The 23,720-nt window shown below is 36.1% G+C and overlaps 1 protein-coding gene and 2 long non-coding RNA genes across 5 annotated transcripts in view; 2 read left to right on the plus strand and 1 right to left on the minus strand.

Annotated features, from left to right (window-relative positions):
• Positions 1–23,720, plus strand: part of LOC147843774 (uncharacterized) — a 321,977-nt gene that overhangs the window by 110,489 nt on the left and 187,768 nt on the right. The window lies entirely within an intron of this gene.
• Positions 1,595–9,558, minus strand: LOC147843775 (uncharacterized). The gene is made up of 4 exons (XR_015490876.1): positions 6,981–9,558; positions 6,457–6,888; positions 1,784–2,022; positions 1,595–1,672 (listed from the first exon to the last, which is right to left on the minus strand). It is a non-coding gene; the product is annotated as an uncharacterized LOC147843775 (long non-coding RNA).
• The window catches only part of ppp1cc (protein phosphatase 1, catalytic subunit, gamma isozyme), a 39,053-nt gene continuing 29,609 nt past the window's right edge, over positions 14,277–23,720 (plus strand). For all 3 annotated transcript variants that reach the window (XR_015490784.1, XR_015490785.1, XM_087253247.1), the window contains exon 1: positions 14,277–14,513. Coding sequence is in view for 1 of the 3 variants with exons in the window: in XM_087253247.1 (XP_087109373.1) it covers positions 14,459–14,513 (55 nt within the window). In the remaining 2 variants the exon portion in view is untranslated. The remainder of the gene's footprint in view (positions 14,514–23,720) is intronic.

The raw sequence follows: 23,720 nt of genomic DNA on the forward strand, positions 1-23,720 counted from the left end.
GTGTGTGTGTGAGTGTGTGAGTGTGTGAGTGTGTGTGTGTGTGTGTGTATGTGTGTGTGTCAGAGTCAACAATCAAGAGAAGACCACACCAGAGTGAACACAGAGGGGTCACCACAAGATGTAAACCATTGGTGAGCCTCAAAAACAGGAAGGTCAGATTAGAGATCTAAAATAGCCTTCACAGTGCTGGAACAACATCCCATGAACAGATGGGGTCAAGATCAACTTGTACCAGAGGGATGGGAAGAGAAGAGTATGGAGGAATGTATGGTGTTTGGACTGTGGGGGAAAACCACGCCAGAAACTTTCCAGGCATTTTTTAGTCTTGGTTTGTCTATATTTGACCTATCGTTGGATTACATCGAGTTTTTTAGTGTAAAATTAAATCCCTTTAACAAATTCCAGAACCCTGTAAAATCCTAAACCGCTCCATGGTGGCGCAGTGGGTAGCACGTTCGCCTCACAGCAAGAAAGTCACTGGTTCAAGCCTCGGCTAGGTCAGTTGGCATTTCTGTGTGGAGTTCGCATGTTGTTGTTTTAAGTTTAAAGTCTAAAGATATTAACAAGACGCAAAACACTTTTACAAATCCTGAAACAAATTTACGATTACAGATTCCCTTGTAAAAGTGTTTTGCATCTTGTTAATTTTTTTCTAAAATGTAAATTTGTTTTGTCGTTGGTAAAATTGTTTTTCCTCTGTAATTGTGTCTGATGATAAGTAAAAATGTTTTTCAAAATGTGAATTTGTCTCGAGCTTTGTAAAAGTGTTTCACACTTTGTAATGTTGTTTTGCACTTCCCGGCCACCGTACTAATGGGACTAATTGTTTTAAACTAATAAAGGGACTAAGCTGAAAAGAAAATGAATGATGTGAGTATCCGCAGCTGTATCCCTTCTAGACTTCAACCCCGCACGCTCGAACATGAGGTTAATATGAGGTTATATACATCTTAATATTCTTTCTTCAACATATTCAGAAATAAATGTTTAGAACCGGCTACTGGGTTTGTGCGGATGTTTTCTGAGTGACTTTCAGAAACAGGTGTCAGTATTTTCTGCTGGGATAAAGTCAAAGCCTGCGCTGTTATTTCTGTGTGCCGCATGTAATATAATACAGTCTTAATGCAGCGGCTGAGACAATGAGCAGCCCTGTCTGATCCTGCTGTCATTAACAGCACTGACAGGACCTACTGCGCATGGAAACATTACAGCACACTTCACACACACACACAAAAAAAGTATTATAGTCACAAAAACAATTAAAATAAAGTAAAAGTGTAAATAAATAAAAAAGTAAAGATTGTTTAAATTAAATTGTTGTTAGATCATTGTTTTTAATATAATATAAATATAATTAACTGATGATTTATTTTATCCTTTTATTCTTACTTGTAAGTGGTTTTGGATTGAAGCATCTGCTAAAAGAATAAATGTAAATTTTAAAATACAAATAACTCAGCATTCACAATTCAAGATAAATTTTTGGGAAGCAGAATAGCTAAAGATAATAACTTTATTCATTCATTTTCTTTTTGGCTTATTCCCTTTATTAATCTGGGGTCGCCACAGCGGAATGAACCGCCAACTTAGAATGTGTTTTATGCAGCGGATGCCCCTCCAGCTGCAACCCATCACTGGAAAACATCCATACACACACACACACACACACACACTCACACACTCACACACACACACTCACACACACACACACACACACACACACACACACACACACACACACACACACACACACTCACACACTCACACACTCACACACACACACACACATACAGTACAACCAATTTAGTTAATCAATTCTCCTATAGCGCATGCATGTGTTTGGACTGTGTGGGAAACCGGAGCACCCGGAGGAAACCCACGCCAACACGGGGAGAACATGCAAACTCCACACAAAAATACCAACTGACCCAGCCGAGGCTCAAACCAGCCACCTTCTTACTTTGAGGTGACAGCACTACCCACTGCGCCACCAAAATTAAGTGGGTTTAGGGATTCATATTCCTGTTTTGACTTTTAATTAAGGAACAGTTCACCTAAAAATGAAAATTCGGAAAATCACCCACCACTTGTTTTAAACCTTTCTTTCTTCTGTTGAACAGAAAAGAAGATATTGTGAAGAATGTTAGAAGCTGGAAACCATTGATTTCCGTAGGTATTTTTGCTACTATAGAAGTGAATGGTTACCAGTTTCCAACATTCTTCAAATTCTCTGCAACAAAAAGAAAATCTCATAAAGGTGTGGAACTATTCAATGCTGACTAAATGTACAATTCTGGGTGAAATGTCTCTTTAAGTTAGCTTTTAGCACTTTGTCATTTCACCCCTTGCATTAAGCATAAAAGTTATATTCTTTTTTTGTCACCAGAATTCCATTGTCATTTGGTTTCTCAAGTGAAAGTGCGGATAAAAGAATCCAAATGTTATTTAAAATTCTTGTAGTAAATAATAAATTATTTTTCCAAACATACAATAATGTATGTGAATTCATCTGTTTTATAGTTGTTATGGTAACACACCAACTATAGTGATAAATCTGTTGTGGTAATTATATAGTAACTATGGTAACACAACAACTACGGTAAATAATCTGTTGTGGTAATTCTACAGTTGCTATGGTAACACAACAAATATAGTTAATTATTATGTTGTGGTATTTCAATAGTTGCTATGGTAACACAACAAGTATAGTAATTAATATAGTAATTATAGTAATTAATCTGTTGTGGGGATTCTACAGTTTTTATGGTAACTCAACAACTAACATAAATGATCTGTTGTGATTATTCTACAGTTGCTATGGTAACACAACAACTATAGAAATTAATCTGTTTTAGTAATTCTACAGTTGCTATTGTAATTCAACAACTAACGTAATTAATCTGTTGTGGTAATTCTACAGCTGCTTTGGTAACACAACAAATATAGTAATTAATATCTTGTGGTATTTCTACAGTTGCTATGGTAACACAACAGCTATAGTAATTAATATAGTAATTATTGTAATTAATCTGTTGTGGTGATTCTACAGTTTCTATGGTAACTCAACAACTAACGTTATTGATCTGTTGTGATTATTCTACAGTTGCTATGGTTACTTAACAACTATGGTAATTATAATAATAATAATAATAATAATAATAATAATAATAATAATAATAATAATAATAATAATAATAATAATAATAATAAAATATTTTAAATAAGTAATTTTATTTGAATAGCACTTTTCCTACAAACATGCAACTCAAAGCACTTCACAAACAGCAAGCAAGTATTAAAATAAACCACATAAAAATGTATAGACAAATAAAGCATAATAAACAACAAATATATACTCGGATAATCACATATATGTACACACATAAATGCATATATCCACACAATCACGCACACAATAGTCCTCACATATGCATGCATGCACCGTACATGCATACATACATACACCTACACAATATACATGAAATATACACCACAACAATTAATCTGTTGTGGTTATTATACAGTTGCTATGGTAAAACAACAACTAACGTAATTAATCTGTTGTAGTAATTCTACAGTTGCTATGGTAACACAACAACTCACGCAATTAATCTGTTGTATTAATTATACAGTTGCTATAGTAACACAACAACTAACGTAATTAATCTGTTGTAGTAATTCTACAGTTGCTATGGTAACACAACAACTCACGCAATTAATCTGTTGTATTAATTATACAGTTGCTATGGTAACACAACAACTAACGTAATTAATCTGTTGTAGTAATTCCACAGTTGCTATGGTAACACAACAACTAACGCAATTAATCTGTTGTATTAATTATACAGTTGCTATGGTAACACAACAACTATAGGAATTAATTTGTTGTAGTAATTCTACAGTTGCTATGGTAACACAACAACTATAGGAATTAATCTGTTGTAGTAATTCTACAGTTGCTATGGTAACACAACAACTATAGGAATTAATCTGTTGTAGTAATTCTACAGTTGCTATGGTAACACAACAACTTTAGGAATTAATCTGTTGTAGTAATTCTACAGTTGCTATGGTAACACAACAACTAACGTAATTAATCTGTTGTAGTAATTCTACAGTTGCTATGGTAACACAACAACTATAGGAATTAATCTGTTGTAGTAATTCTACAGTTGCTATGGTAACACAACAACTATAGGAATTAATCTGTTGTAGTAATTCTACAGTTGCTATGGTAACACAACAACTAACGTAATTAATCTGTTGTACTAATCATACAGTTGCTATGGTAACAGCTACAGTAATATAAACAAAGGCCCAACTACTGCAGGGTATTTTATTTTATCCTGAGGAAGTTGGGTATGTTAAACTACAATACACTTTAGTTTACTGCAGTAAAGGCTAAATTAGGCTTGTTAATTTATCAGTTCACTATGCTGGACTATTCAGTTTTTAATAATATATAGTATAAATGTCACAGTATGGAACACAAACTCTATACTTCACTCTAGTATTCTTACATGTATTGTTAGGGTAGTGTTGTATTAACTGAGGGACTGACGTGTCTCTCTCTCCACCACTTTCCTCACAGTGTTCGGGTGTTAATCCAGGACTGGATGTGCTGGTATTGTTGGAGACCGGAGCCGCCAGCAGAGGATTATGAACAACAGGAGCTCCTGTTTCTCAGTCTATTTTAGAGATTCACTATCCTGCTGCTCATATACACACCTGTATGGGCTGAAGACACAACTGTACGCTGACTGATCTCTTCGCTGTCACTCATTGTTATATGAGATACATTTCTTATATTATATTTATAATATTGATTAACAATAATTATCATAACTATCATAGTGGTGCAGCTTGTAGCACGATCATTACCCACTGCACCCCTGTGTATGCACGGTTTTATTCAACCCAAGCTCATTCTGGAAACGTAGCCCCGTGGACGTTTCTGGAGACTGCGATTTACCTCCGGCTACGTTTAGTTTTTCTCGAGCGAACGCTGCGGGGCGGTCTAAATCGAAGACGAGGGCTTTTGATTTTTTTTTTTTTCTGGACGGCTTTTGCAATCGTCACTTGGGTTTAGGGAAGGAGAAGGAGGAGCAAGAGGAGGGCGGCCAGGTCGGCCGATCGGCCGGCTGCCCGGTCGTTCAGCCAGCCAGTCGGACGGACAGATGCTCCACGTCGGACTCCGGCGGCTTTTCACACGAGAACAGCGCGGGCGCGAGCGTGAGAGGCGCTCGAGATGCGAAAAAGCACACACAGCGGCCTCTTGCGGATCCGCGAAAACAAAAACTGCTCGAATACGTACCTCCCAGGACGTATTTCGCGGTCCGCAGAAACGTCCGCGGGGCTACGTTTCCACAATGAGCCCGGGTTGGTTTTATTCAACCGCGCATATCAGTTGCAAAAAAAAGATTGGTTGCAATAGCAAACATGTCAAGTTGTGCGGTAGGATGCCAAAATTGAAAGTCTAAAAATAGAAAACGTAACTTTTACCGTACACCACACTGCTTTAATGCCAACCGCAGACGTCTTTGGCTAAAAGGGAGCTGAATGGAGTGAGGACCTAATTATTCTCTATGCACGTAATACCCTGCTTATTTACACCTGCAGTGCAAGTATCTAAAGTTATGTATATTTACATTAGTGCAGAGCAATTGTTCACTCAAACTGTTCTGTAATATATGTTTAAATGATTATGTTGAAAACTAATGTGTATTATATTGACAACAGGGCAAAGCAGTGGCGCAGACTAGTGCTGTTGCCTCACAGCAAGAAGGTCGCTGGTTCGATCCTCGGCTCAATTGATGTTTCTGTGTGGAGTTTGCATGTTCTCCCTGCGTTTGCGTGGGTTTCCTCCGGGTGCTCCGGTTTCCCCCACAGTCCAAAGACATGCAGTACAGGTGAATTGGGTAGGCTAAATTGTCTTTAGTGTATGAGTGTGTTTGTGGATGTTTCCCAGAGATGTGTTGTGGCTGGAAGGGCATCCGCTGCATGGAAACGTGCTGGATGGGTTGGTGGTTCATTCCGCTGTGGCAACCCCAGATTAATACAGGGACTAAGCCGACAAGAAAATGAATGAATGAATGAATATATTGACAACTTCATTTTCCTGCGGTGCAGGCAACAACATATAACTCATGCACAGTGTGTGTACTCTTTAATCTTTAGCTCAAGCTTTTACTAATGGGCAGAAGCCAAGCCATTGTGTAAATCTGGTTGACGCTTGATGTAATAGAAAAATCTGAAAAGTCTCATAGATTTAACATTTTACCAAACTTTGTGATCTCATAACTTTGCATCAGATTATCATACAGACTTATGGCTGAGCTCATTTAACTCAGACTTCTAAACTGCCAATAACGGATGAGCTTTTAACTTTCTAGCCACACCCTAACTACCAGATACTGCACTCTAGCAACTGTCCCATAGACTTCCATTGCAAAAGACTGTCTGTTGGGATAAATTGCAGACCGTCTGTGTGTTTCCTCAGTAAGCTGGAGCTCCAGGAAGGCAACAACAACTGAGAGATGTGAATCCAACAGTTTATTGCTCTCTTCTAAAGAAGACTGGGGTATTCCCAGCTTTTATACATCATACTCAGGGTTACATGGGTTATGAATACGTGCAAATATTCAGCTCAGTTAGGCAGAACAATTTTATCCAGTGCTCAAGAATGTCAAGGCGCAACGTCAAGGCGCCTAGTACAGGGACAACTTACAATAAGATAAGACACAGTTACAAAACAGAATATTTGGAGAGTGACTACATGGATATTTCTTTCAATCCCCTCTTCCAGGCTCTGTTTTTACAAGAGCCTGGATCATACCATATTCTCATAAACTCTATTTGTTAAATGGTTACCCTCAGTTCCATTCATAGCTAAATGTTCATAACCCTTTACCTAAGGCATTAACCATCCTATACATTCTTTCCATAAAACATCTCAGAAGACATGGACCAAAAATACATACACATAAGAAAATAATAAGTACCGGTACTACCATTGAGACATATGGAGCCAATGATCCAAACAGGCTTTCTAAAAATCCCCATCCCCAATTAAAATTTCTTTCCTTCATCTCATCCTCATACACCTGTGATGATATCCTTTTCATCGCCTTTACAGCTTGTCCTACTCGTCCAAGATCCTCATCATCCGCGGGAACGTAAGTGCAGCATTGGCTCTCTCCGACCAGGGAGCAGCCCCCGCCTCTTTCCGCTAAGAGCATGTCCAGAGCCAGTCTGTTTTGCATAGTCATTAGTCTCAGAGCTCTCATCTCCTCTCTTAGTCCAGAAATGGCATCCGTGGTACTGTTTATAAAAGAGGCCAGTCTATAATGCATGATCTCTTGCTGTTTTAAGGCATCTGCTACGCCAAAACTGGGAATCATAGCCTCCCAGAATCTAGTCCAGTGTGATCTCATACGGTGTTCGTCGGGTACGTCGTCCTGGGGAACTGACCTCCGTTCCCTTTTGGATTGTCTGGCAAGATGCATGACAGTGACCATGTGTTGTAATTGGATCACAGTACAAAGACCAGTCCAATTGGTGGGGTAAGTGTTGAAGATGGTTTCTCCCCCACAATACCAGTACCAGTCATCGGCCAGGACCGCATCCTGTCTCGGCCAAGTGGGGACACAAGTTACGTTGCTGCGTTGACAGTATGTGTTGTTCAGGTTGTAACATGCCGTGACAGCTGTCTCATTTGTGATATTAGCACATTTAAGTTTGTTCAGTTCACAGGTGCCTGGGATGTAACGTGGACAAACACTTAGTAGAGAACTATATTTTTTATTCTTTCGCCACGGTAAATATACCCCTGAAAATCGATCCCTCTCGCCAATTACTATATTACAATCTTTAGCTCTTAAGGTGGATACATTACCTCCATTTGTCTCATTAAAGCAAAAAGAAAAAGTGAACCCCTGGGGTTTCGTCAACAAAATATTCAAACCCATAGTTCTAGGTGTAGGTATTACAACAGAATGATTCTTTCTGCTAGTTGATTTGCAAAGAGGCTCCCATGTTTTCTTGTTAGAAACACATGTGGGGCGCCACTCATAAATATCTCCCAAAGCATTTGTACAAAAAGCAAGTTTAGTACATGTAAAAGGCAAAGGTTTCAAGGATATAGTCACAGCAGAGGAGAACACTTCTTGGCAGACAACACATGACTCATTGGTTGTCTGTCGTGCAGTCCAGTTAGCATACTGCCAGAATAAGTTGTGTACTTCAGTGTGGGCCTGTGTCAGTCCCAGTAGGGTTATCAGTAGAAGTAGTCTGCAAAACAAAAACTATTAATATCATATCATAGACATTTACTTCAATGGTTTCACTCTGGTGCCATGGATCCACTGTGGAAAAAGATCAGTTAATACAGCAGTGCGTGTAACAGCCAGAACCTCAGCTGGCCCTTCGTATTTGGGGTCAGTTAAATCTTTCTGGGGTTTTATATCTTTTATTAGCACCTTGTCCCCTATCTGGAAAGGGTGTGCTGCCTCAAGTGGAATTTCAGGGTGTTTCTTTGTTACCCTTTCCCAATACTGATTAAGTTTCTGAATTAGGGCCGCTGAGAATTCTGATATGTGGTTAGAAAGCTCAATACCCACTCCCATAATTCCCCCTTGCCATGGGATAGGGAAAGGTCTTCCCATGACCACCTCATATGGTGATAAAGAATCCAAATTTGCTTGTGGTGTCATTCTCAAATCTGCTAGTACTATTGGTAAAATTTTTACCCAATCTTTATGACCGTGTTGTCTTAAGGCCTTCTTTATCTTTCCTTTCAAGGTTCTGTTAGTTCGCTCCACAAATCCAGATGATTGTGGATGATAGGGTATGTGGAAACGCCAATTTATATTTAATTCAGTTGCCAATTGTTGCGTTACCTTTGATGTAAAAGGTGTTCCTTTATCTGAATCGATACTTTGTGGGATCCCATATCTAGGTATAATTTCAGAGATCAATTTCTGTGTTACCACCTTTGCATTTTCCCTTGAGCAAGGAAAAGCTTCTACCCATTTTGAAAATTTATCCACGCAAACCAGTAGATACTTAAACGGTCCCCTCTTGGGCATATGTGTGAAATCTACTTGCCATTCAGAAAAAGGTGTAATTGGTCTTGGTAAATGTTGGTGCTGTGCCACAGGCTTTGATACATTATATTGAGCACATATAAGGCATTTGTCAAGTATGTTATTAATGGTGGTTTCTAGTTTTGGGACACAAAACAAAGATCGCATCGTTTCATGTACCCCTCTTCGTCCACGATGAGTGACACCATGAAATTCGTGGACGAGGAATGACAGTGCCACATGTGGGAGACATAGGCGACCAGTGTTGTCGTGCCATAGACCCATCTTTTCATCAAACGTGGAAGAAAAGGCGTCCCAGAAGCACTTATCCTCGTCAGTGGCTGATGCTTGTAACATAGTTTAATGTAATTTTTACTCTACGCATCATTTGCTGGGGTTGTAGTTTAACCTTATCATTTTTAGAGCACAAGCATAGAACAGTATCAATGAGGGCTGTCTCATCATATTGAGACCCCATTTTGTTCATCAATATAAATTTATAATCAGCTCCTGTAAGCTGTGCATTTCTAGAGACACGTATCATAGTTTCGACAAATTCTACTGGCCTGCTCATATCAGGAAGCAGTGAAATGACATCCTTGAGCTGTGTTGCGAAGGGAGGGGTTACTTCAGCATGTCCCCCTTTCTTTGAGACCCATAGGAAAGCCTGATTATCCCCTTGGTCTGGTTTCTCTGTGCGAAGCCCCTCTAATTCTTGTACTGGATACAGAGGCATCCTCTGATGTGCCTTTCCTTGCCCCTCATCAGGAATGGGGGAGGAGAGGGTAGGAGTAGGAACAGTAACTGTAACTGAGGGAACAGTAACAACAGGGGCTGGAGGCACTTTGGGTGTCTCCTTTCTTTTTACCTCAATCTTTGATGCTGATCCTTTAAGAGGCTTCGGAATTAATTTCTTTACCTCTTTTGGTAGGTTAATATTTTGTTTATCATTCCACACACTCATCATCTTCATCCAGATTTCATAACCCTTTTTCATATAATCATGGTCCCATTCGGGATCTCCTTCACTTTCATAAATTAATTTGTGAGCCCGTTTTAGCACATGGGGGTCAAATGACCCATCTCTAGGGTAGGGACGCATCGCTTGTGCCTCAGTCCACCCTGCTAGATTATCTAACCATGGATTAGTGTAATATCCCCACCCACATCGATACATCCAATCTTTAGGGCCTTCCCCTATCTCAGGCTTGGGGTATGAACCACCCATGTTAGTAAATACTTACTAGAAAACACACAGAATGATCGTTTTACTTTTGTATAGCGCGCTCTTCTTGGCTTTTCAGGGAAAATCCCAGCCAAGGATTACTCAGTTCAGTAATGAAGCTTATCAGGCAGTCAAACCAAATTCATGTCTTGCCAGCTTCCTGAACACTCAGTTCAGTGATGAAACTAATCAGGTAGTCAAAACCAAATTCATGTCTTACCTGATCAGCTTCATCACGTCGGGGGTCACCAAGTTGTTGGGATAAATTGCAGACCGTCTGTGTGTTTCCTCAGTAAGCTGGAGCTCCAGGAAGGCAACAACAACTGAGAGATGTGAATCCAACAGTTTATTGCTCTCTTCTAAAGAAGACTGGGGTATTCCCAGCTTTTATACATCATACTCAGGGTTACATGGGTTATGAATACGTGCAAATATTCAGCTCAGTTAGGCAGAACAATTTTATCCAGTGCTCAAGAATGTCAAGGCGCAACGTCAAGGCGCCTAGTACAGGGACAACTTACAATAAGATAAGACACAGTTACAAAACAGAATATTTGGAGAGTGACTACATGGATATTTCTTTCACTGTCATTGACTTAACATTGAACAAACTTTGTGAGCTCATACTATTTATCTATACTATTTCAAACTGTTTTACCTTTATCTATCTATCTATCTATCTATCTATCTATCTATCTATCTATCTATCTATCTATCTATCTATCTATCTATCTATCTATCTGTCTGTCTGTCTGTCTGTCTGTCTGTCTGTCTGTCTGTCTGTCTGTCTGTCTGTCTGTCTGTCTGTCTGTCTGTCTGTCTGTCTGTCTGTCTGTCTGTCTGTCTGTCTGTCTGTCTGTCTGTCTATTTATCTATCTACTCATACTTTTTTCAAACTGTTTTAAACTAAAAAACTATTACCAACAGGCTTTGTCAAGCCAGCCTCAAAGTTTGTCTCGACAAACTTAAATAATCTAGTTATTATTATTATTATTATTATTATTATTATTATTATTATTATTCAGAATCAGAATCAGAATTGGTTTTATTGCCAAGTGTGCTTCACACACAAGGAATTTGTTTTGGCTATAGAAGCTTCCAGTGTACATAAAGTGACGAGTGACAACACAAAATAAATATAGAAAAAAGAAAGACTATAAACATAAAACAGAGATGGGGTTAGTCAGACAGATCTGGATGTTGATACATATTAGTTATAAATATGCAGATTATGTGGTGCTGTGTCAAAAATTATTATTATTATTATTATTATTATTATTATTATTATTATTATTAGGCTATTATTATTATTATTAGGCTATTATTATTATTATTATTATTATTAGGCTATTATTATTATTATTATTATTATTATTATTATTAGGCTATTATTATTATTATTATTATTATTCGGCTATTATTATTATTATTATTATTATCATTATTATAATTATTAGGCTATTATTATTATTATTAGGCTATTATTATTATTATTATTATTATTATTATTATTATTATTATTAGGCTATTATTATTATTATTATTATTAGGCTATTATTATTATTATTATTATTATTATTATTATTATTATTATTATTATTATTATTATTATTATTATTATTATTCATTTAGGTTCTGTTGTGTTTGTATTAGGCTATGTGTTGGGTTTCTAACCACAATCTGTTCAGATGCTATGAAAAGTAAGTGCACATTACAGGAAACAAACACCAGAGGACGCTACAGTTCTGTTTCATTGAGGCAGGAATGAAAAATATCTCCTTTTCGTTGAGAAAAGCACATGCTGTTTATCATATAATTAACATATGGTAATAGCTTTTTAAAATGTGAGTTTTGCAAAAATGAATTTATACACAATGTTGTTTTGTCAGAGATGTGTCAGTGTTTTTAATGTGGTTTATTCAGAGGTACATTATGCAATTAATCTGAGGTGATCAGGATGCTGGAACAAGAACTAATTTCCCCCTAAAAGATGAGATGGTGAACATCTGATGCGGAACAGAGTTTGCTGTTGTGTTAGAGATAAGATATATTGATGACATATTATACATATTATTGACATAATGCTTTCAGCGTATTACAACAGCTCGTCACCCAGTGATAAGCACAGTTGTTCAGCAAAATTAAGGTTAAAGTGAGCAGCGTTCATCTGTGATAGCACCCTCCTAATGGATATTGGATAAGACGAGATGGCCAAGCATCCAGCCCAAAATATACAACTATCTCACTAAAACTCCAAGTGTTTTACAAGAGAGAAGTTAAAGACATACAAATCTTTGGATGCCAACAGTTTTGCTCTGAGCAAGAAATAATACTCCATGATAACCAGATTCAACACTGTAGAGCTGAAAACTGAGGTTCTGCCCAGCCAAAGACAAGGAAAGAAGACGGAGCTGTACAAGGCCTGGATAATCATCAACAAGCAGAACTACTGCATTCTCACAGCAAACTACACCTGTACAGCAGGTTATGTGAACACACATTTCATTCTAGGCATTCAGTGTCCGCAGTTTAATTAACCATATTGAACTGTTTTTGCTGCAATCAAAAACCAGTAACGTGTCTGATTCAGCATAGCGTGAACTCACCTGATATAACATGAGAACTGCAGAGTCCAGCATTTCTAATTAGGTCCTCACTCCATTCAGCTCCCTTATAGCTAAATATGTCTGCAGTTGGCATTAAAGCAGTGTGGTGTACGGTAAATGTTAAGCTGCATTTGAAAAGTTGGATTTGGCACCCTACCGCACAACTATTACTATTGACACCAGGAACCCCTGTGACGTAGGTTGATAATTTCTCTAAATATAGGCTTAAGTTTTTTAATTTAAAACAACTTTGAACAGATTCCTTATTTTATGATGGATAATAATAAATTAGCATTTGAAAAAATAAGTATTTTTTCGAATTTCTTAGTTCAAAATGTTTAATTTAAATTCTAATCTCATTACATTATTTGTAAAAAGTAATAGTGTAAATTTTAAATGCACAGTTGTAAATAAACACAATTTTTTGTTAATAGTATGGTAAGCACTTTGACAAAAATATAGGAAAATATTTGTTGCGTCAAAAAGTATTGTAATGATAACCATCCGACAAGCTAATCCAAAAATTTGTGCTTAAAATGTCAATGTATTTGATAAAAATGAGCCGAATAGCTGCAAAAAGTTCCACTTTTTGAGAACCCTTTTAATAGGCTGGCTACGGGCCTGCATTGCAATGCTGTAGTATTTTTAATACCTAAATTAGCATGAATTAAATGCATACTGAGTAAATACCTTACCACAAATGACAAAATATGTAATGGTATTGACAGTTGACAAAGGATGAGGTTAGTTAACATGAAAAGTAATGTCAAATACTATAAAACTAGTTTTTTTTTAATGCCAAAATCAGCATTAATTAATTTCTAATGCAAAAATACTACAAATTAAATAATATTTTTTTTACTATAATGAATGACAATTGACAAAAAAATGTGGTTAGTTAATATAAAAGGTCATGTCAAATACTGTAAAACTAGATTTTATGCCAAAATTAATAATTTTTTATTAGGTTATTATAATAAATAACAGTTGACAAGGCATCTGGTTAATTAACATAAACAGAACTGTCAAATAATGTAATACTAGTACATGTGTATACCCGAATCAGCATAAATTAAATGCATAATGCAATTTTTTCAAATGAAATAATATTTGTATTAGGTCTACTGTAATAACAGCATGCCAAAAGACGTTGTTGGTTAAAATAAATAATTATGTTAATGTGTAGGATATGTTTTAAACATGTGTTTTTAAAAGTTTTTCATTGCAATTAACATTCAACGTCACACGTTATTGTGAAAGTCAGCGGCACGCCCTCCTCTTTCCTCCGCACTACTTTTCTTCCTTTCCTTTGTGTTCATCCGCCCTCCCGTTTCCATCAGCGGTGAAACCGAGCCGAATTGCGTGTCCTTCCGCAGAGCCGGTGCGCCACCGCCGCAGCACGCGCGTCTAACGGGCCCGCTCGAGCATTTTAATCTTTTCTTTTAGAGTTTTGTGATTAACCAGTTTGTTTTTAATCGAAGTCGTTTTATCTGTCGTGTCTGGTGTGTTTTAAGCGGTGGTGTTTGTGTTTTTATCGGCTAGTCATGGCTGACATCGACAAACTCAACATAGACAGCATCATTCAGCGCCTGCTCGAGGGTGAGTTTCAAGCCAAGTGACAGCTAAAATGTACTTTTAATAACATAAGTAACTATATAATTGCCATAAGGGTTGTGTGTGTATATGTATATGCTTGATCTATCAACTCTGTCGTTTTTATGGATGTTACGTTAGCTGAGCTAGCGAGAGTTAGCTGCGCATTAGCTCTGCTCACTGACACAAACGGCTGTGTGTCAAATACAGAGTTTTCTACATAGACACTATACTGATATATTTGAAGATTATATATTATTGGTTGGTTTCGAATGGACAGTACTTTTGACTATAAAATACACTCTGTGTGGGCAGTTCACTGGTGTTTGTGACACTGCCAAGCTGTACGCGCGGTTTCGGTGCTTCAGTAAACACATTACGTTAGTACACTGACTAATGCTGATATTATGATATTGAATACATATTTGAGCATCAAAACAGCTGTTTATTAGTGTACCACAGTCATTAAAATTAACAACAGGGCTTGAAATGTCAAAAGTGTGATTTCTAGCGCTAGGAAAAACAATATTTTTGAGTTCAACCCAAATTTATACAATTTGAGGGTGTCATCTCTATAAAATGTTTATTAAAAATCCTTGCTTTAATTAGACATCTTAAAACCTTATTTAATGACTAACAATATGAAACTGTTGAAAATGAGAACTTTAAAACATGATAAACTCTTAATTCTGATTGAATATGAACACTGTATTTGCTTATATTATGACTTTAAACATGTATTATTATTACATGTAAATATATTTTTTAGGGGGGGAAGGACATCACATCCTGTACAACTGCAGGTTATACAGTGTTCATACAGTCATGGAAAACCTGGAAAAGTCATGGAATTTTTACATGGCATTTTCCAGGCCTGGAAAAGTTTTGGAAAAACAGAAAAACCTACACAGTTTTAGAAAAGTCATGACAAATACTTGAATATAGGCTTTTCTCTTATTTTCTGTCCTTGGCCAATCACATACTCTCATATTATTAGTGCGGTGTAAGCATTATCTAAATTAATTTTGCATGGATATAAATTGAAAGTAAATGGATTGTTGCATGTTTTATGCTATGCTCTAATAAATTTGAACATGCATTGCTTTTCTTTTACCACGCATATGTAGACATTGCATGAAACATTAGGTCATGAACATTTACATGAAAGTCTTGGCAAAATCATGAAATTTTAGTAGTAAAAATGTGTATGAGCCCAACTATGTTTACAACATTTTAGCTTTTTTTTGAATTGACTGTAATGAAATGTGCACCTTTTGTAAAGCTGCTTTGAAATGAATTATTGTGAAAAGCACTATACAAATAGATTTATATTTTATTATACAATGAATTGTATCTTTGCAAAATATAATTGCTTTCTGGAATGCATTATAAAAGCAGCAGGTGCAATAAAGGCAGAATGATTATGCAAGATTTTATAGTTTTATTGTATACAGTGAAGAAATGCATTTACATAACATTTCTCGCTTGTTTAATTTTTATATGCAACACAGTTCATATTGGCAGATATTATTATTTAGACTAACATTAAATGTATTATTAAGGTATGTATCCTTCATAAGCGGGTCTGACTTCAGATTTAGCACTGCAGCAGCTTTGACCCATTTTTACTTGTACTTTCTGCAGTAGTGATTTCAGCATCATACACATACTGATATGCATGTGCTTTTACTTTGTCCTCTTACACTGTAAAAAATATATTAGTGAACAGTTTCTCTATTTTGTGTGTTTTGGGTTTATTTGCGGTGGCAAATTGCATTATGCTATGTTGATCTCTCCTCTGTTGTATTTTTAACATCAAAAGTGCACAAAGTGACTTATTCACATTTTAGTCATTTGAAATAATAATATCATGTATAAAAATAATATCTAAAGAAATAAGTCTGTTAAAGAATAGAAAATGTTTGTTACAATGTTTTTGTAGCGTAATATACAACACCAACCAGACAGTATATCACTTTAAGCTATTAAAAAAGTAAATAAGTCACTTTTTTTAACTTTACAAGGTTAAAAGTTGTTGGAGGAAAGTAATAATCCAATTCAAAAGCGTAAATAAATGGGGGAAAGTAAAAACATGAATCACAAAATACATAAAACTGCTTATTTAAAGATTTTTTATTGCTTAGGTTTATTTTTATGCAGTGTGAAATAATGGCTGCGCTAAAATTTTGACATTGTCATGGAGAGATGCTATAAATTATATTTGGGTAATAATAATGCATAATGTTTAATTATGATGCACCTTTCTAAGCTCAAAGCGCCACAACATTTACAAACATAAGGTTGCAACCAAAGCCTAAATTACAAACTTTCATAATCAAATCTCTGTATTAATTCACATCGCAATAATGAATAAAAAACAATTAAGCAAATTTATTTTTTAAAATGTCAGTGATATCACAAATGGGCAAATATGGCTCTAAATTTAAAATTATTTATTTTAAAATAAATATATTACCAGTATATTAGGAACACCCTACTCCTTGCATATTTTCTAAGATTCCTCTGTTAAATATTTTATTAGACTGTCCTGCTTTTAATGTTTGTAGAAGACTTTTAATGAAGTTTTAAATAATTATTCAGTAAAGATTTGACCGAAAAACGTTTTTGAATTTTTCTTATATATTAATGTAAAATGCCTGATGTATCTTGTTTGTTTGTATGTTTTTATTGCTTGTTTGAATAGTTTTTTCTTTTTGCTTTAAAATTAAAGGCTACAATCAACAGCCCAAATTATTACTTTTGTTTTTTATTAATCTTCCAAATCAGTACTCCGATTAAAAAAATGTCTGCAAACATGTAAAAGCCATATTTTTCCCTAAAATCTACATTTGTAACATTGTTTCTGCTTTGGTGAAATATAAGACACATGCACCTTACTAAAGACCAATAGCAAACATTTACAGCACAATTATGTGCTTTTAAGCATGGTGAGCAGAACATGCACACCTTTAATTATCCCCAGAAATGTTTACAGAAATAATAACCATGATTTATTGTTTATGCATCAACATCAAGGCCAGAACTAATGAATACATTGACTGCATAAAAAAAGAGTTTTTTTGCTATAAAATGTCAGGATGAAAAGCAAAGAAAAAGGAAAGCAATATATGGTAACACTTATACACACTAGTCATTCATTATTTCATTCATTTTCCTTTGGCTTACTCTCTTTATTTATCAGGGTTCGCCACAGCGGAATGAACCACCAACTTATCCACTATCCAGCATATGTTTTACGCAGTGGATGCCCTTGCTATTTAATTTATTCAATTCCCCTATAGCGCATGTGTTTGGACTAAAGGCATGGGCCGGTATAAGATTCTGACGGTATAATAACCTTGTATAAAAGTATCACAGTTTTGCGGTATTGGGATTACTGTACTAAAATATATATATTTTAAATGTCTGGGAAAAAACCTAAAACTTTTTTCCCTTTTGAACACAGTAGGTTTTACTTTGAGAAACATTTAAAATATTTAGGAGCAGAAAATGTGTCAGGCTAAATGAATTATTGACTTCTGCTGTCTTTATTTGTTTTAAAAACTTTTTTTTTTTACAATTTAAAACGGCATCTTCTGCTGAAGATACTGTTGTCTTAAAAACACACACGCACGCACGCACGCACGCACACACACACACACACACACACACACATACACACACACACACACACAAAAACGTTTATAAAAATCATAAACATACCTTAGGGATGGTATTGCAGAAAATTTTCACCATTTTAAAACCTTGGCTTTTCCAAACCGTGGTGTACCTTGGTGTTGACTGTCTCAATTCAGGCTAAACTGCTGGCTTATAACCTGCCTATTATTAAGATATTGACTGTTGATTATTAGTTATAAATTACGTTTTTATTCTATATCCCTAATCCTACCCAACCCCCCAAAAAAACTCTTTTACCTTATAACTATTAATAAACAGAAATTAGTAGTTTATTAAACTAATAATGCCAGTTATCGGTTTGTTAATGTCATGAGTTGTGACCTAAACCTTTGTGTCAGCTGGAAGATTTTTTTTAAATGACCAGATTCAGTCTTGCTTAATTTCCCTTTTTGCATACTTTTATGACTAATTATGCCATTATTTGATATCAGCTCTTTAAGCCTAATATCTATTTTTATGTGAGCTCCTCCTCTCGTGATGCTTTATAATGTTAACAGTGTTTCGTAGAAACCTCACCCTGTTTTTCCGCCTTCTCAGAGTTTAGATGGAGCCAGTTGCACCACCTGCATGTTTATTGCTATACAGCCTAGAAACTAGGCAGGGCGTGAGGAGTGTACTTATATCTGCTTGACTAGTATTAATACGGCTGTCCCCTTGGCAGTCTGCTCTCGTTATATAACCGTGGACAGTGTTATGCTGCTCGACACGGTGCCAAGTCCTTCTACAAATTTGTTTTATTTTTTAATTATTATTTTTAATTATTATTTTTATTTATTTATGAATTGAACTTATGAACTTATTGAAATATGAACTTATTAGGATGAAAAGTATAAAATATATCAGCATCTCACATGGCTTTACAGCTGTAAAATTAAACCATACAGAAATCGTTTCATACCTGCAGCAATTAAACAGTTAAAAAAAGGTGTTTCTGTGTCTTGTAGTCTTGTAAGTCATTTGCACTATGTTAGAATAGTGTTGTGGTGTTTTCGTTGTATTTATCTTACAGAAGAAATGGTTTATTTGTTTTATTCATGTTATGCTTTGTTTTTTGGAGAGGACTGGACACTTGAAGCCTTGTTTTGTGCATCTAATGTTTTATATCTCTTGCGTTTATGTAGGCCTGGTGCATTATTGTAATTGATAGCATAATGATAAACCAAATACATATTGCACAAAATTATAATGAATTGCTAATGACGTAGAAAGTACTATTCAGCAGTGTTTATTATGTAATAATTTGTCAAATTAATACATATTTGAAGCATCGTCATTAGTGGAGCTGAAATCACATCATTGTTTGAGGATTCACACTTGAAGTTGTATTAATTGGAAAAGTGAACACAGGCACACTCTTGTAATTACAAGCTTGACACAATAACAAAAAAATAAACAGATGCTTTTGTACTCATTGTACCAGACTGTAACAATGACCCGTGCTGAGTAAGAAATGAAACTGAGTAAGTAAGAAATTAATCCTGTAGTCTTGTATATCGAGTACACAGCAGAGAAATTTACTCATGTTATTTACTTATGTATATACAGTTGAAGTCAGAATTATTAGCCCCCCTTTGATAATTTTTTTTTTTTTACTTATTTTTAAATATTTCCTAAATGATATTTAACAGATTCGGGAAATTTTCACAGTTTATCTGATAATATTTTTTTTTCTGGAGAAAGTCTTATTTGTTTTATTTTGGCTAGAAAAAAAAAACTTGTTAATTTTTTAAACACCATTTTAAGGACAAAATTATTAGCCCATTAATTTTTCGATAGTCTATACTAGAATAGCAATCGCAATTTTGTTTTTTGCTTAAAATAAAGATCACGATTTTCTCCCAATTCTGTAGATGTAAAATAAAGGTATGGTAAAAACAAACAAATGGCAAAAGATCGATAATAATATTATGTGTAGGTCTACTGGTTTCTATAAATAATTCTATTCTACTTATAATAACTCTGATGTTGAATTATTATGTTTGAGATTGCAATCTGTCATTGACAACATTATTAGACAAATTTATTCACTGGTAAAATCAGACATTTGTCATTATTAGATTATATTCAACAATATATAGGCTAGAGTAGTTATACTGACACTGTAAACATTTATGTTCGCTATGAAAGAAAACGCATATCAAATGTTTGTCGTAATCATAACTCTAAAATGCGATTTGATCATTTAAAGGAAGTGCACAGTTTCGGTTTCATTTTGAATGCTAAGTACTTGTTCATACTTCACGCGCGGCTCCCAAACGATCACTCTGTGCCACAAACTGAATATTATTTACAACTGTATTACCTGTTACAGCATATGCAGGTTCTGTTCACTAAAGTAGATGCGCGCGCGTCCATTATTATATATCACTCCCTCCCTCTCTGTAATAACAGCTCGCTTTTAGCAGCTCACGTTACGTGTGATTTCCCAGCCGCGAAAACATCATTATATGAAGACAAAAATGACATTTTTAGGTGAATTATACCTTATAAATACATTATGTGACTCGTTCAACAACATTTGGAGGGGTCCATGTCACTGAGCAACGTGTGTGAAACAATGAAAAGACTTGTGCAGCCGCCTTTTCTTCTCTCCTGAACTTGAAAATATGATTGACAGAATTGTTGAATTGCTGGATTAAGATCGTCTAGGGGGTCGAATTGAGATCGCAATCTTTTTTTTTCGATTAATTGTGCAGCTCTAGTCTATACAGGACAAACCATCGTTATACGATGACTTGCCTATATCCCTAACCGAGTTAACATAACAAGAAAATAAACATTTGTTCATCTCAATGAACAAGACTCAAAGGTCCGAGTCAATACAATGATGCAAACTTCCCATTAATATACAGGATGACAGGCTTTGACTTGGATTGGATGTCAGAGCGGCAATAGTCCCCCTCGCTGTACAAGACTGATCTTGGTAAGCAAGTCCGTAAATAAGGAAAAAGAAGTATACTTATGCCGAGTTCAGACTGCATGATTTTCAACGTAGTTGTCACAAATGTTTTCACACTGCATGACTATCTAGGCTGGCGTTCTGCCGGTGCCGTGTTCACACTGTAGGTTGGATTGGCGACGGGGTTCTACGCTGCATGACTTTACAATAGTATAATCAGTGACAAGTTTGTCCAAACTTCATCTCACAACCGAACACATGTGAGAGATGACATGAAAACAATGCGAGGCCACATATCTCGTGTTATTAACTACATCATGAGAAAGAAGCCTTTAGTGCGGTAGAAATTGTACTTATTTTGCTCACCTGGCTTTTGAAGGGAATTAGCAATTTCTCCTCAACCTTTTTTTTTTTTTTTCGAGCCGGATGTGGTATTGCTCAGATGATGGCTTTTGCCAAGTTTAAACTAGTTTTTCCTCCATTTCTTGAGTCCAAATAAACTGAAAATGAGCGCTTTTAACTTCTCCCTCAACCTCCGGCTGGCCTGCTGATACCCACACTAGTGGATGCTGTTCTCTGATTGACTGCAGGTTATCGCTGATGTTATTTTCAGTCAAAGCACATTTCACACGGCATGATTTCAATGGCCGACAGCTCCAGATATTTAAAGGGGTGGTCCACTACGATATCATATTTTAAACTTTAGTTGATGTGTAATGTAGCTGTGTGAACACAAACAGACCTGAAACTTGCCTATAGCACTTATTCATTGTTGCTCCTAGTTGTGTAAATTGCTTCCTTGTCCTCATTTGTAAGTTGCTTTGGATAAAAGCGTCTGCTAAATGACTAAATGTAAATGTAAACAGCATCTCTGAATGTAAAATGCTCAAAGTTCAATGCAAAGGGAGACCCTGGTTTTTACAGAGTTAGCTTAGCAAAGCCTACAATGAACGAATTTTGGGGACTACAAAAAATACTTTGTTTGTTTCTGTATTTGGGCTTCTAAAGGACACAACACAAAGACAGAAGTGCTTACAGTTCAATATTAAAGTTGCAGTAGGTGATCTGCCAAAATGCTAACCGCTTAGCATATTATCTTTGGATGGCGGGGAGGGTCTGTGATTCAAAGCCCCAACCCTTGAAATTGCGAGTGCGCGCGCACCGCTTCACAACTGCAGATTCCTATCGCTTCCTAGCGCACCGCTTCACAATACCTGCATATTCCGGATATATGTGAAAGACTTCGCGTAACGTGTTAAGAAAATACAGGAGAGCTCGCCTAACTCATGTAGCAGCAGAAAAATAAATTAAAGCTCACACAGGTCGCATCCCACATCTTGTGCTTTATTCTTCTGTCAACAATGTCACTGTAAATTACAGAAAGTAACTTAATCTGAGCATAAAAGAAAAATAAACATTGGTCCTGCGCACATGCGCTTGTCTTACACGCGTCTACAGGCAGTTCACACACACATAAATACACACACGTTAGCTGAGTAGCTGTATATAATCAAAGTGAGATTTATGAAAAAATAACGTGATTTCTTCAAGTGAAACATGAGCACACATTGCTTTGCATTTTATAAACACAACCAAGGCTTAAAATTACATTGTGAACCACCCCTTTAACATGTCAAATATCTTAAGGGTGTCAGAGGCTCATCAGCGATTCCCTCAGATGGCGTCTTCGATAGTTCATACTGTGTGATTATTACTCGCATGAAAGTAAATCATGCAGTCTGAACTTGGCGTATTATTCTCATTAGTATACTTAAGTAAGGTCAAGTATACAAGTATACTTTAAGTATACTAATATCAGTTTATTAGTAGTGTACTTGTGTACTAATTGTGCTTAAGACAACCCGGCCCACTTTATAGTTTTTAAAAGTATAGTTTTTTTTAATTTTAAGTTTAAAATAGCTTCTATTGCAGGTCAAGACAAATTATGAAAAATAATAAATGTTAAATAGTTTAGCTTGTACGGTTGTACAGTTCAAATAATTGTTCACTTATTTACTGCTGTCAGAAACTTTCATTTTAGATGTGATTCCTCTTTGCCCAGCACTAATTATTATTAAGATGTATTTAATGTTTCAGCCCCTGTGCACTTTAAATCATCCATCAGAAATCCATAACGTGCAGAGATTCTGGCTCTGCTTATGAACTGTACTGTACTAAACAGTTTTAATGCCAAACTCCTCAGTTGTTGTTTAACTCCTTGTTGATGTTGGTATGTGAGTTTGAGCACGTGCGCACTTGTGAGAAGGTGTAGTCTGGAATGTGTGCTTCATTTCTCGGGAGTTTCTGATGGTGAAATAAGGCTTCTCCCGCACAGCTGATGTGTGTCACAGTTATTTTACTTCTGCTTGCTTCATCTTTTGGCTTCATTCACTGTGAAACTCCACTCCGGGCTCAATGGCTCTGCGCTACATATTGTGGCTTTTAATCCTCCTGTGTTGTTTCTCAGATGTAGTGTGTTGTTGTCTTTGTAGTGAAGGAGAGCTGCTGTGAGGAACAGTTGGTGGTGTGGAGGAGAGTCAAGCTTTATGGAGCAGTGACTCACAGTATGCATGCTAGCACACAATTACCGTGGTAAACCACGTGATGTGCTCAAT

The sequence above is a fragment of the Danio rerio genome, chromosome 5 (assembly GCF_052040795.2).
Source record: "Danio rerio strain M-AB ecotype USA chromosome 5, GRCz13ab, whole genome shotgun sequence".
Taxonomy (NCBI): domain Eukaryota; kingdom Metazoa; phylum Chordata; class Actinopteri; order Cypriniformes; family Danionidae; genus Danio; species Danio rerio.